This window comes from Gymnoscopelus microlampas, assembly GCF_963454915.1.
Source record: "Gymnoscopelus microlampas genome assembly, chromosome: 5".
Classification (NCBI taxonomy): Eukaryota; Metazoa; Chordata; class Actinopteri; order Myctophiformes; family Myctophidae; genus Gymnoscopelus; species Gymnoscopelus microlampas.
In genome coordinates, this window is record NC_139942.1 from 3229738 (window position 1) to 3244668 (window position 14931).

Below are 14931 nucleotides of genomic sequence, written 5' to 3' on the forward strand. Positions count from 1 at the left end.
TTTAGAGGGTTCAGTAACATGTCTCTCCGGCTCTCTAACAGAAAATGCATTCTCAGGTTGGGATGCCAATTTTATCCAATCAAGATAGAAACCTCAGTCAAGATACAGAAGTGAAATTGGAAGTGATGACACAAATACATACAGATGTGCCACTTCAGAACTTCACATGTCCTGCCATCGCCAAGACAGTAAATTTTCAGGGGATTCCCAGGGCAATAAGAGGGACAAAGAAGGGCATTTAAAATGCTGAATTATTTTGATGATCACTGCTTTTATGATGCTAATTAATGTGAGCAACGTCAAATCACCTTTCGCCTCATAATGAGTCTGACACCTTCTTAAACACACATTATTTTGTTCTCATGTATATGGATGTCTGTTGAAGGGAAAAACGGGGGTGTGTAGTGACAACTTCTTTTCAGGGGCAAAACAGTGCATTTTAAGGGCAGAAAAGGGAGGAAAAAATGCATTTTCAGGGGACTTTCAGGGAAAGAACAGTAACGTGTGAAGTTTCGAAGTGGCACATCTGTAAGCAGACACAATTGGACCTGGAACACTATAAAAATGAAGAGGGTGTTCTTTGCATTTCATTTCTACACCACAGCTGACATTTTTAAACAATGTACCCCCTCCTGTTGTGATGTCATCCAAATGTCATAGTATATGATGTCCTCACATCAGGACAGTGCAATTTAGGTTCATAATCGTCCAAGTTCACTTTTAAGTTTGTATCCTTAACACAAGTAAAAATTGACAATGGACTGGAGTAAAAAAGTGACAATGTACAGTTATTTACAAGTTACACTCTGTCAAAGCTTGCACCATTAATGTCAGAAAGCAAGTTGGTCTTAAAAGACTCGTAATCTTCAAGGTGGGCTGTTGGAAGTGTTACAAGCACTAACAATTGGATAACAAACAGTGTGGCCTGTGGACTAGACAGTTGTGGTCAACTACAGATGTGCCACTTCAAAACTTCACACGTTACTGTTGTAAAAGAAGTTGTCACTACACCCCCCCGTTTTTCCCTTCAACAGACATCCATATACATGAGAACAAAAGAATGTGTGTTGAATAAGGTGTCAGACTCATTATGAGGCGAAAGGTGATTTGACCAGTTGCTCAAATCAATTAGCATCATAAAAGCAGTGATCATCAAAATAATTCAGCATTTTAAATGCCCTTCTTTGTCCCTCTTATTGCCCTGGGAATCCCCTGAAAATGTACTGTCTTGGCGATGGCAGGACATGTGAAGTTTTGAAGTGGCACATCTGTATTTTGATTTTCTTTCTCTCCGACACCAGTAAATGCCTGTGTCCCTGCCCAGTCAGCCATTGCATCACCATGGGCACAGAGGGTCTCTCTTCTTCAGCCGCATCTTCTGGTTGTACATCTTAGAAAGGACAAGAGATCAGAATCAACATCTGAAGTAACAAGTTTCAAAGCTTAAACAACTCATTCACAAGAATCACCAATAAAATACACAACGGACCAAATATGATTATGATCGGAAACTGTATTATTTGTCTGACAGTCCGATATCCAGATAATGAAATTGTGTTGTGCTACTGACAAGATACACTACGATCACTTGAGAACATTGCTTGCCCTGTACCCGGTTAGTTAGTGGCTCCACTTCTTTTTCCTTTATGAAAACAAACAAAAAACTACGGAGCTTGCACAAAAACACATTTCACCCATTGTTTTACACCTGTAAACCTTTGATGTGGCAATAAAGATCATTGTGACAAAGATTATTCTGATTCTAAAATTGGTTAAAATCTGGGCATATTATATGCTGTAGGAGTGTAGGACAGGGTTTCTCAAAGTGGGTGCCGTGACGCCCAGGTCCAAGTCCAGGGGTGCCGCAAAATACTTTGATAATGTTTGGAATGTATCAATATCACTTCAGTTTAACACTTAGAACCTCTACACTTAATAAAACGGAGTTGAGGTGCACCGTACTTGGTGCGTAATCTCTTCACCAAAATTAGCAATCTACAAGCTCACAACGCGTTGTGAGCTTGTAGATCTGCTATTTTTGGTGAATGTTCCCCTCAGAATAGGAATGCTAGGGTTCAAGTGGTTAAACGTCAAGTATAATGTTATTTGCAATGTGTCCTATAATGGAAACAGATATTCTCTCAGTTTTCCTTGTGACAAACTGTACTTTAGGGGGGAGGATTTAAATAATACATACCATAATGTGACATAAATGTAAGGTGCTGTAAAGTAACAATGTAATTCAGGGGTGCCGTGGATGAAAAGTTTATTTACACGGGTGACCTGAGCCCAAGAAGTTTGGGAACCACTGGTGTAGGATCTCCTAAGGTATAGGAGATCCTACACCAGTGGTTCCCAAACTTCTTGGACTTAGCTTAGGACCTAAGCCAATATCAAAATGTCTTATGGAAGGTTTTACCTACCCTCAAGTAAAAGATATTGGAAGTTATCCAAGATCTTCGACTCCTCCACATGATTTGCCGAGCCTTGTGGAGACATTTCTGGGACCAGGTGTGACACAATGTAATGCACGTCCACCTAAGAAAACAAAAGAGTATTACAGCCCAACAGTTTGATCCAACAATGAAAATACCACTTGGCACTTGAGGAAATGTTAAGGCATTCAAAATAATACAAGACTAGAAAAAGTGCTCCTCGGAGCACAGGTCTCCACCAGGTAAGGTAGGTTATTGTGGGCCAGCAATGTTGGGAATGCGCCAATAAGAATGGAATATGAAAAATCGGATGGAGCCGTCTTGATCACTTGACTATAGAGATAATGTGTAACGATTTGCATGATGTTTGCACAAAATTTGGAGGAGTAATATAAACACTGTGGCCCATGTGAAAAATTTGGGGCAGAGGTTCGGCTCTGCCATCCAGGGAGTGCGTGCACAGTTGGCTGCGATCCAGCCAACGGTGCCAGAGATTAGCTGTCCACAGACGGAACCACACATGCATGCACGCACACACACACGCCTTTCGGCCTGCAGAGACAAAAAATATCCACTTGAACATACCATGTCATCTTCCCCAACAACAAACATACTGCAACACTCCATTGGCTATCTCTTGATGAGGTCGTAAACCTCAAGGCCTTCATGAAGCTGTTGCAGCATTGGTATGTGTTTAGTGCGCATGTGTAGGACAAGAGCCCTTACAAAAGGAAAAGAATAACAGACATCAAATTTTATGACAGCCATTTTAAAATGTACAATTACAATTTAGGCATTTAGCAGACACTCTTAAGAGTGATTCACAGTAAGTAAGGCAAACACAAGCAGGGGTTGACACTAACGGTTGCCCGACTGCCCGTGGCAAGTTAATAAAACGTTCAGGCAAATGGAGTTTGCCTTCAGGTTGCCCGATGGGCAAGTGCATTCCGTCTTTATTAAATAATATTGGCTATTTATGAAGAACAATGCTACTTTTTTACAATTGGCAGATGCACTCATTCAAAGAGACTGTCGCCACTCTGCAGTTATCGATTGGATTTAACACTGATTTGTTCTTATTGTTCAAGTCACACAAACGCAGGACAACACTGGAAAACAACTTAATATTTTGTCTCTGTTGTCCCACAATGACCACATGGTGACCAAATGTATGTGAATGTGAACAAATTATCCTTACCTGGGCCTGTGGCCTTCATGGTTGGTTCCGCATTCTGCCAGGGAGACAAGGAGAAGTTATTGTCATTGAGGCCATAATACATGGCTACAGGCTGTAGGAGCCTGAATGTGTACCGTGTTGTTTTCATATTTTTGATTAGGCTGCTTTGATTTTGATTAAGAAACACTTTTCTTGGGTACTATCATTTCGGTCAATTAGGACATTGGTGTGGTTTCCCCTTTTACTGTACCGTGTACAGTAGCACGTCGGTGTGGTGAGACAAAATAGAATGCTTAAGTCAGGGGTCTTCAACAGGGGGTCCGTCACCGTAACCTAGCATCCCTCCCTACTACTGAAAAGAACTTTAGCCAAAAATAGCAGATTTACAAGCTCACAGCGCCTCGCACTACAAGCTTGTAGATCTGCTATTTTTTTGAAATATGTTTGGTGTAGAGGGAAAAAAGAGCAGACCAAGTACAGAGTGAAAGGTCTTTACTAAGTAGTTCAGCCCTCAAATACTAAGTATTTGAGGGCTGAAGTGGTTAAATGTCTGAAAATACACATTAACATGAATCCAACATGACAGTGTCTGTCAAACAAGTCTATGAAGCTATCTCTGAAATATATGAACAAGTTTAATCTTAATTTTATACACTATGTATTGGGGCCCTGCTTCATCTCTCTCTGAGTTAGGGGGTCCTTGGCCTGAAAAGCGTTGAAGACCCCTGGCTTAAGTTTCATACTCATTTGGGTTCCCAGAACAACAATTATGTCAATATATAAACAGTTACGCAAACGTCAGAATGTACCTGTTTGGATGCGTCGTAGTTGAGAGCCTAGTGAAGTAAACTTTCAAACATGAACAATGCTATTTCATATATAGGACAATTGATTTAATATTGGGTCACAGTATAATCTGGCAGTTGTTTTAGGTGAAAACATTACAGAGGTGACAACTTGGCAGGCGGAGATCAACTCTGCATTCTAGCGTCTCCTAACATTTGTTCCTCTACAGGATATGTAGAATTTGAGAAGGTACAGAGAAAACACCTCAAAATTGATTGACAAAAGAAGCTTGTATTTGCCTACAGAAGATGGGCTTTTGTTCTATTGTGTTCATACCTTTGAAGCTCACTCTCTTACCGTGAAGAGGGGTAAATTGTTGGAGTCCAGGTGTTGACACCCTCAGTGAGAGGGGCCTTCTTTTGTTTTTAGTTAAGTTAATCAGAATTCCATTGTTCCCTTGTGACGAGGCGGCTGGCCACAAGACAGTGAACGTATAGTGGATGAGTAGAACAGAATGTCTACAGAAGACTTTTAAGGTTTAATTCTAACTCTGTCAAACTGAGTAAGACCATGTGCATTCATACAAGAATAAGTCTTTTAAGTGCATAGTTGAAATGAATAAAGCTCGATAACTATGACTTGTGCTGTTAACCAAGAGAAATGTCATTTGAAGAAAGGATTCAGTCTGGAGTACATGTTGCTTTATTGATGTATGTCTAACTGCTGTTTGTAACTATGAAGTATAAAGTGCATGGAATCATTTTAAAGCTGAAGAGATGTTGGACAAGAATTACTATACCAGCCTTTGTGTAAACGTAAAGTTTGATAAATATAAATAAGACAAGATTGTTACACTGTAATAACTGCTAAATGTGTGATACCAGGATGTAGGCGGGGACTCGGCCCGACAATTTCCCTGTCAGAATACATGATGTGTGGGGGTGGGCTTGAACCACCTGGCCCCACCTCTTGGTGCAAGATTCAAACTGAGTATAAGATGTTGTGCTTTGTATGTGACTGGCGCGCTGCCTGATCGGACCACCTTGGCAGACGGCCAGTCAGGCTGAAATAAAAGATGCTTGACCTGAAACCTGGACCCTGGACTTCTTCCTTTATAAGCTGCCTTTTCTAGGAAACTGGTATTAAATGCCCGCTCTTGGGATCGAAAATACACAACACTAGCACACTGAGCTGCACTTTTCATTTACTCAATGATAATAGTTGCATCAAACAACGCTAAAATAATTGCAGCACATCACAATAAGAGCATGAACTAACGTTATGGATGATTGACCTGGTAACTGGAGTAGCTACATAATCCACATGCAACGACATGCTGCAGGCTGGCAATAGCCGTTGGACGCGCGAGTCACGGAGTGACGGCTACTAGCAGCACAATTATGTATTTTAGATTACTATCTTATATAATTCAATTAAATAAAGTCGCCATAGGCCTAATATGTGAAAAGGTTAAAAGGAGGGAAGTTAAAATACTTACGCACTGACTATCTGCCAAAGTGTCGCACCACAAAAATCTGCCACAGCTGGAGAAATGTACTGGACAGGAGTAAAATGTTGTTGTTGGCCGGGGCAGGTTAAGGAAGTTGTCAAGCTGTCACTCAGACTCCGAGTGACCAATGGAGAGGTGTCTTACATCTTTTCAGCGTAGGACACGCCTTCTGAACTTCAACCCCTCACACAAAAAAATCCGAGAGAGAGGAAAAAAGAATCGAGACCAAAGACTTAGGTTTTGAGAGGGAAGACGTTTTGCAATCAGAAAAAAAAAACTTTCATTGGCAAACAAGGAAAAAAAACATTAAAAACATGTTATTTAGCACAACACATTTTATTACCCAAACATTTTACTAAGTATTTTGTTTTATGTAGTTTAAACAGTTTTCCTTTTTTTTTTACTCTTGAATTTTAAAAGTTTTGTTCTCAATTATTTTTTCTTTTCTTTCAAGTCTTATATTTTTTTTGCTTGCAAATACTTTTTTTGATTGCGTTTTTAATTTGTTTTAATGAAAAAAAAGTTTTTGTTCTTTTTATATAATTTCCTTTGCTTACTAATTATAATTCTTTGCTTGCTGTTTTATTTTGTTTTCATTCAAAACTATTCTTTGCTCTGTTTATATTTTTTCTCTCTCAAATATTTTTCTTTTGTTTGGTTAATAAAGACACAAATGTAACTCCATACAGGTGTGTCTCCTCCTGATCAGCGCTGAGTAGGGTGGATCGCTCGGGTGTTGATAAACAGAACCGGGATTTTCCGAGGTGATAGAATCTGAACCAAACCGGACCCAATCGTCGATAAAGGGACCCGAACACGTGTGGGTCGTGGATATTATGCAAGCACAGTTACTGTCTCTCTGCAATGGATAAAGTGGTGAAAGTTGGTGAAAGCAACTATAAAGGCAAGTAATCAACCTCGCGCAAGGCCACATATATCATGACATATATAATTAACGTTAACAAAACAAAACAAAACCTACTTTTGCATCAAGGTTGAATGAGAATCGATGTAAAGCCCAAAATATATATTAATCTGTTTATACTGTGCGACGGTGTTGCGCAGGGAAACCACAGCCCGCAGGGTTATTAGGACTCGCCCCAAAACACCCGCGGCCCCATTTTTCAGGCGGACCAGCGGTTCTTGTATTCTTGTATTTGTTTTACTGAGGATAAGGGTAGAAAAAGGTTTAGGATTAGGTATAGTTTTACTGAGGTTAAGATTAGGAATAAGGTTAGGGTTAGGCATAGTTTACTGATATGTTTAGGAATACAGGCGAATTTCCCTGGGGCGACTGTGTTTTGGGGCGAGCGTTTTGGTATTCGTCACGCAGCAGTTCACTCTTGCCCACTTCATTCATTTCATTTTTGGCAAGCGACATCTCTGCATGATATAGACTATAGTAGATCATATAATTTAGTTATCTATAAAAACAGGAACAGGTTGCTTGCATCTGTGATAAAGTGTAAAGAAGCGCAGCTCTAACATAACAAGGACGAGGTGTAATGAGCCCAATCAGTTGGGTGCATGTATGCAGTGCAAACACGCATGTGACGTTAATTATAATATGGACGGTAAATTTATTCTTTGGTGGGAGATAAAAGAAACTCTGGGGAGCGGGTCCCCGGATGTGGAGTTAGTGGCAGGCCTTACTGGAGAGTGAGTCCTACAGTGTTAATTATAATTACACCAATGGGACATGAACCCACACAACCAAGCTACCTCCGGTTTGTCTGATTGGCTTGAAATTTCACCCAGAACAGTATTTTATTATGTTGACCAAAGCTGGTGTAATGTTAGACACCACATTATTCAAATCATTAATGTTTATTGTTCATCCCTAGTGAGCAATACTGTCTTCTATCCCTTATAAACACTCAGGAAATACTGCAGTTATTTTAGGTTACAGTAAACATCTTTATTCCTCCATAGGCCCTCCAGAAAAACCCTCAGTATCAGTGGATCCACCAGGAGAAGTTGTTGAGGGCAGCAAAGTGACTCTGACCTGCAGCAGTGATGCCAACCCACCAGTAGACATCCACACCTGGTACAGAGACATCAGATATATCTCCACTGGTCCTCAGCTGGTGAAGGACAATGTGTCTCCTGCAGACTCTGGACAGTACGTCTGTCAGGTGACAAACAAACATGGATCACAGAGATCATCACCATACTATCTAGATGTTCAGTGTAAGTGAACTAAACTTTTTAGGTTATGTTTTTCTCTTCTTTATGTTTCACAGACAGCAACACAACAGCATTATTTGTTCAAGTGTTTAGTTTTTGTGTCATAAAGAGGGCTTTTAAATTGACATAAATGTTTCTCCAACAGATGGTCCTAAGAATGTCCTTTTGGCAGTAAGTCCACCAGGAGATGTTGTCAAAGGTAATTCAGTCACTTTCACCTGCAGCAGCAGTGGATCAAATCCACCAATCCAGAGTTACATCATTTTCAGAGACATAACTATGGTGGCAGAGAAGAAGATAGAGACCATCTCTAACATCCAACCCAGTGACAGTGGAACATATTACTGTCAGGCAAAGAACAACATCACTACAGTCAGTTCACCTGAAGTCACTGTTGATGTTCACTGTGAGTATTTCCTTTCATTAAGATTACCGTGTGTGTGTGTGTGTGTGTGTGTGTGTGTGTGTGTGTGTGTGTGTGTGTGTGTGTGTGTGTGTGTGTGTGTGTGTGTGTGTGTACAGTTCACATATTGTCCATAGTATCATAGTTTGTATTGCACTGACACGTAGAAAGAGGGAAAGATGATAAATAAATGTGTTGAGAGAATAGTTATTCATTCATGAGTAGTGTCCAGTATGTTATTATGTTGACCAAAGCTGGTGTAATGTTAGACACCACATTATTCAAAATTAATGTTTATTGTTCATTCCTAGTGAGCAATACTGTCTTCTATCCCTTATAAACACTCAGGAAATACTGCAGTTATTTTAGGTTACAGTAAACATATTTATTCCCCCATAGACCCTCCAGACAAACCCTCAGTATCACTGGATCCACCAGGAGAAGTTGTTGAGGGCAGCAAAGTGACTCTGACCTGCAGCAGTGATGCCAACCCACCAGTAGACACCTACACCTGGTACAGAGATATCAGATCTATATCCACTGGTCCTCAGCTGGTGAAGGACAATGTGTCTCCTGCAGACTCTGGACAGTACGTCTGTCAGGTGACAAACACACATGGATCACAGAGATCATCACCATACCATCTAGATGTTCAGTGTAAGTGGACTCAACGTTTTAGTTTACTTCTTTCCTCATTTTTTTTACAGACATCATCATTTGTTGAAGTGTGTTTAGTTTTTGTTGGGAGGGATTTGTGAACACATTGTGTCAGTACTCAGAAGCTTTCGACGCGACCAGACGTGTCGACCATGTTGAGAGGCTCCGTCTTAAATGGCATTTTATCTAGTTTTTAACGCCTACATTTTATACAACAACTTCAGATTTTGGATAATCCATCCATCTATTTTAATCTACTCTTCAATCACCGTCATCGAATGCCACGATCACAAGCCTTTAGCTGCTGTTTCCTGACTGCTGCTGATACGACTACAGACTTGTCTTGATCTACGCTGGATCTTCGCACTGGGCTCTGTTTGGAGCCCTTGTGTGTAAGTATTGTTCTGTGCAATAGAATACCCTCCACAACACCTCCAGATCAAATCATTTCTACACCAGATCACCGCAGTGGGCACCGTAACGGTGCCCGTGTGTAATGACGCCGACTCCACTCACCCCAGGGGACTCCGAGCTCTCCGACCTGAGGTCCCAGCTTCACACCATCGAGGACCTCCTGGCCGATGTCCTCCGAAGAAAGTCGTCGGTCCTCTCCAGACTGAATGAACTGGAGATGGCCAAACCCCGCAGAGCGAGCAGAAACATCCATGATGCATCTTCGGCCAACTCTCCCTCCTGGGCAACGGTTGTGAAGAAGGGGAAAATATTTTCTATCCCTCTGTTTTCACCTCTCCCACTTTTCAACGTTTTCTCTCCGCTTACCAGCGCAGAGCAAGTTGCTAGCGGGAAGCTACCGCTTGTTAGCAGCATGCTAACAGGAGCGTCCGGGGTTGCTAGGGTTAACCAAAGCAGGAAGCTACCACTAGTTAGCGACACGCTAACAGTAGCGTCCGGGGTTGCTATGGACACCCATTCACAAGAGCAACAGCTCCGCTCCAACCCCAACTCCACTAGGAAACGTATTTCTACCTCGCCTACCCCGAAAAAAGAACGTAAACGCAGCCGACTATGTTCACCGCCGTCTTCTCCTGTAACCATCCTGACCGAGCGTGCCCCATCTCCGTCGCCCAGCGACAAATGGACACAGCTGTTCCAAATCATGACGTCACCTCTCCGGCCGACACAGTAACCAGTGATCCCCCTCCTCCCACCCCGGTCAGTGAAACTATTCCCACCGCCAAACCCCTGCTTATTCCGCTCCCAAAATACATCCTAGTGGGTGACTCTATAGTAAGACATGTAGCCATTCCAGATTGCATCACATACTCATACTCTGGTGCAAAAATCAAGGACTTGGACACACACATCCCAGGTATTCTCCAGCTTCATCAGGCTGTCCATACTGTAATTGTGCACGTGGGAGTCAATGACATAAAATTAAATGGTATCCAAATCAGCCAACTTGCGCAAGGACTATGAGACATTAGCCAACTTAATCGAAAACCTGAAAAAAAGTGCATTTTCTCAGGTTTAATACCAACCCTCCACAACAGCTCTGAACTATTCAGTCGCCTATTCAGCACTGACAACTGGATCGCAATTTCTGTGTTGCCTTTGGTTACGGCTACATTGATAAGTTTGACTCCGTTTGGAAGATCCCCAAGCTATTTCATCACCCGCCAGCTTACTGACACTACATGACACCAATCACCAATAATCAATACCCCCCTCCACACCGCCATTCCCCCCCACCACACATTATGGCCCCCTCTGTCATCCCTGTTTTGCTATCTCACCGACCATTTAAGACATTATCTACCCCCAAAAAGATGCCTCCAACTAAGATCAGTTGTTTCATACCCGGAGTTAGAAATGATCATCCATGCATTCATATCATCACGTTTAGATAACTGTAATTCTCTTTTTACCTGTCTCCAAAAATCATCATTAGACTGCCTGCAACTGGTCCAGTCCAGAATGCTGCTGCCAGGTTACTGAACAGGTCCAGGAGATCCTGTCATATCACACCCGTCCTGGCCTCTTTGCACTGGCTCCCAGTTAATTTTAGAATCCTCCATGGCCAGGCACCTCCATATGTATGTGACCTGCTCCAACCCTATGTGCCAAGAAGGTCTCTGAGATCCTCATCTCAAGCCCTTGCTGGTTGTTCCTCCCACAAAACTAAAAACTAAAGGTGATCGAGCCTTTGCTAGTTTTGCACCCAGGCTATGGAATGATCTACCCTTCCACCTAAAATCTGTGGCCTCTGTGGACCTTTTTAAAAAACTTTTAAAGACTCACCTATTCAAACAGGCCTTTACATAGCCTTTTATGATTACCAATCTTTGTGAGTTTGTGCTGTAACATAATCCTGTATTGATTTCTTGATTTTTACCGGCTGACTGGTAAAATGCTGATTGTTTTATTTTGTCTTTTTATTTTTACTGATACAGTATGTTCTGCTTTTATTGTTGTGAAGCACTTTGTGACTGATGTCTGTGAAAGGCGCTCTACAAATAAAATGTACTTACTTACTTACATTATTGATTGTTTTTTTACTTATTTTGTTTGTTAGGGAAATCCAGAAGTGTATTATTTTATTTACCATTTGCTTTGTCAATTATTATTTTGTGGCTGCTGAATATAAAGTTATTCAGCTAAAAACATACCGATCCCGTTGTTTTTCCTTCAGTATTTTTCATATTCCATTCCGATTGGCTATGATTGCCAATCTAAAGTTTGTGGGAGGGGCTTGTTTAATACATTTCATTCCATTTAAGTCAATGGTGACTTGATGTGACTTTACACTTGGTTTTATTACCTTAGTAAACCTTATCATAAAGACGTTATGTTTTCAGTCACTAGTGTCAAGTCTTCTTTGTGCGTTTTTCCCTTAATATTTTCTATTGATGATAAAGCAGGGTATGCTTTCGGGGCTTGTGATTGGTTCTACTGAGTGAAGACCCACCCCTCGCTCCCCTTCACACTGGGTGTGGTTTCACTCACTGAACTAGAGGCTTCAGAACGTGTCTGTAGAAATCAATGGCTGACGCCACGGCTCTTAGTCCATATTGTTTACAGTCTCTGCTCCCTTGTTGGTGAATGTCACCAAATCACCATGGTAACCGTGTTTGTTTTCTGCTGTACAGATAGACAGGTTCCATTTGCTGTTTACACTCAAATTCATTCATTTGATATGTTTTCTCTTCAGCTCTCCAGGTTCAAATCAAACTCCACACAGCAGGTAAACAAACTTGAACAAACAACTAAACATCATTGTAATCTAAAAGGTTTTTCTTCTAATCAAAGTAATATTACCTTTGTACTGTTTATTCTATTGTCTCTGTACAGAGTCTGATGATGTCAGGTTGGTGGGAGGAACCAGTAAATGTTCTGGTATACTTCAGGTGAAACATCAGGAAGAGTGGAGACCAGCGGCTGATTCTATGTCAGACTGGAACATGGAGTCATCAACTGTAGTGTGTAAACAGTTGGACTGTGGCTCTGCTGTTTCAAGAGATTGGAGTCATGGTACTAAACATCGTATCTCATCTAAACATCAACATGTATGGCGGATTACATCTTCCTGTGTTGGGTCTGAATCTTCACTGAGGGAGTGTGTAACAATGCAGTCTGGTAGTACTGGGGACAGACTGGAGGTGATCTGTTCAGGTAACAAACAATGACTTCAACATCAATCAAACTTCTCTATCTGTCTGTCTGTCTGTCTGTCTGTCTGTCTGTGTGTCTGTCTGTCTGTCTGTCTGTGATGATTAAGTACATGCTAGCCAACACCTACTCGGGACAAATCTATCCATCTATCTGTCCTTTTGATTGATTGATGTATTTATTCATTTATTGACAATAAATAAATAAACATTGGTTTATGTTTAACAGTCACCAGAACCTTAGTTTGGCCTATTGGCCTTCTAATGTGTGAGGAGACCGTGTTTTTTCAATAACTTTTATTTTATTTTTTTATAATAAAAATATGGGTAATAATAATAAAAAACAATAAATAATAATAATAAAAAGTAATTGAAAAAGCAGTCTCCTCCGGCATTAGAAGGTTCAAGGTTCAAGGTTAGCTTTATTGTCCCTTGCGGGAAATTGATTTGCAGCCAGATCACATAACAACAACATTCAATACAAGACTAAGAGCTAAGAACAGGGCACTACAGACAGAGAATTCATGACATTCAAAGTAGCAAAGTCAGCAAAAGTGCATTAGTGGGTATTATGTGCAGAGAGGCAATAATAAAGTGCTATCTGCTGTTTAGCAGTTGAATAGCAGCCGGGACAAAGGATAGTTTGAACCGATTAGTCCCTGTAGTGGGCACCCTCACCCGACGACCTGAGGGCAACTGTTCAAACTCAGACCGAAGTGGATGATCCGATACCTCCAGGAGGGAGAAGGGGAGGTTTGCCAGGATCAGATTACCGTACCAGGCAACCATACAAAACATGAGAACAGATTCAATAAAACTTCTATAGAAAAGAGTCATCATCACAGATGAGATATTAAAAGAACGCATTTTCCTCAGAAAAAAAAGAAGCTGCTGGACTTTTTTAGATGTAGAGGCAACATGAGAGTCAAAAGAGAGTTTGTTGTCAAGAACGACACCCAAGTATTTATAGCTCTCTACAACTTCAATTTCTGTGACCTTAATGATTGTAGCAGCAGGACTGAGAGGAGTCCTTCTAAAGCTGATGATCATGTCTTTTGTTTTGGTCACATTTAACTGGAAGAATGACTTGTCACACCACGATATGAAGTCATTGACAACTGGCCCATGCTTTATATGCAATATTTCTGTCTCCTTATGAACTGACTGTTTTTATTAGGGGTGTCTCTTTTTAGTATTTACGGGGCCAGAGCTCTGCTCTGGAACCGTATTGTTATTGGCAGTATTCTGTCACTTCTGCCACTTTTCGCAGTTCTGGCTGAACCGTGCTGTCGCTTTTTACGAAACTCGGCCATATGGTAGATGGTCATGAAAAACGATCAAAAAATAATTCTCACAATCTTTCGTCCAAAGGTGGCGCTATAGCACTCAATTGAAAATGCCAACTTTGAACAGGTACAACTCATGCCCTGTTAGACCTACAGCCATGAAACTTGGATACACATATGCGTCTCCTCATGCTGAACAACTTTCACACTCTGACTTTTGACCTCTGACCTTTAGATCTCCCACCATTTTGAATTATATGAAAAACAGTCATTGGCTCCTAACTTCTGCATTTTTTCACTTATGGAAAATCCGTTGGAATTTTTTGTAGGCAGTGGTCCAAAGTTCAAGTGCTAAACGTTTCGTGCAGATTGCTCAAAAATCCCAGGAGGAGATAGATTTTAACTATTACAGTTTTATGAAAATTATTCATCTGTGCCTAAAACATACATGCAGACTCACATTTCTTTGAAACTTTGCAGAAATGTACAGGGTCATTCCAAATATCACTGAAACCAATCTTACTCCAATTGGCCAAAAGGGGGCGCTATAGCAATTTTTTGAAAAGGCAGACTTTAAACAGGCATAAGTCATGCCTCGTTTGGCCGAAAGTCGTGAAACTTGCTTACACATGTGCCTTGACTCATGAGGAACACACATATCGATTTGACCATTAAGCTCCGCCCTTAGATTTTCCGCAATTTTGAGCAGTTTGAAAAATACTTGTTTTTGCCAGTTCTGGCTTAACCGTGCATACGCTTTTTACGAAACTCGGCCATATGGTAGATGCTCATGAAAAACTACCAAGAAATAATTCTCACACTCATTCGTCAAAGGGTGGCGCTATAGCACTCAATTGAAAGTGC

General features: G+C 41.1%; 1 protein-coding gene and 1 long non-coding RNA gene across 2 annotated transcripts in view; one reads left to right on the forward strand and one right to left on the reverse strand.

Moving 5' to 3' along the window:
* Window positions 1–1311: 1311 nt before the first annotated feature.
* On the reverse strand, window positions 1312–3125 carry LOC311045598. The gene is made up of 3 exons (XR_014600786.1): window positions 3021–3125; window positions 2424–2538; window positions 1312–1390 (listed from the first exon to the last, which is right to left on the reverse strand). It is a non-coding gene; the product is annotated as an uncharacterized lncRNA (long non-coding RNA).
* Window positions 3126–7607: 4482 nt separating this feature from the next.
* LOC311044829 (B-cell receptor CD22-like) overlaps window positions 7608–14931 on the forward strand; it is a gene marked incomplete at both ends in the record, with an annotated part of 100351 nt that continues 93027 nt past the window's right edge. The window contains 3 exons of the mRNA XM_084056645.1: window positions 7608–7635; window positions 7841–8098; window positions 8898–9155. Of these exons, the coding sequence (XP_083912771.1) occupies window positions 7608–7635; window positions 7841–8098; window positions 8898–9155 (544 nt within the window). The remainder of the gene's footprint in view (window positions 7636–7840; window positions 8099–8897; window positions 9156–14931) is intronic.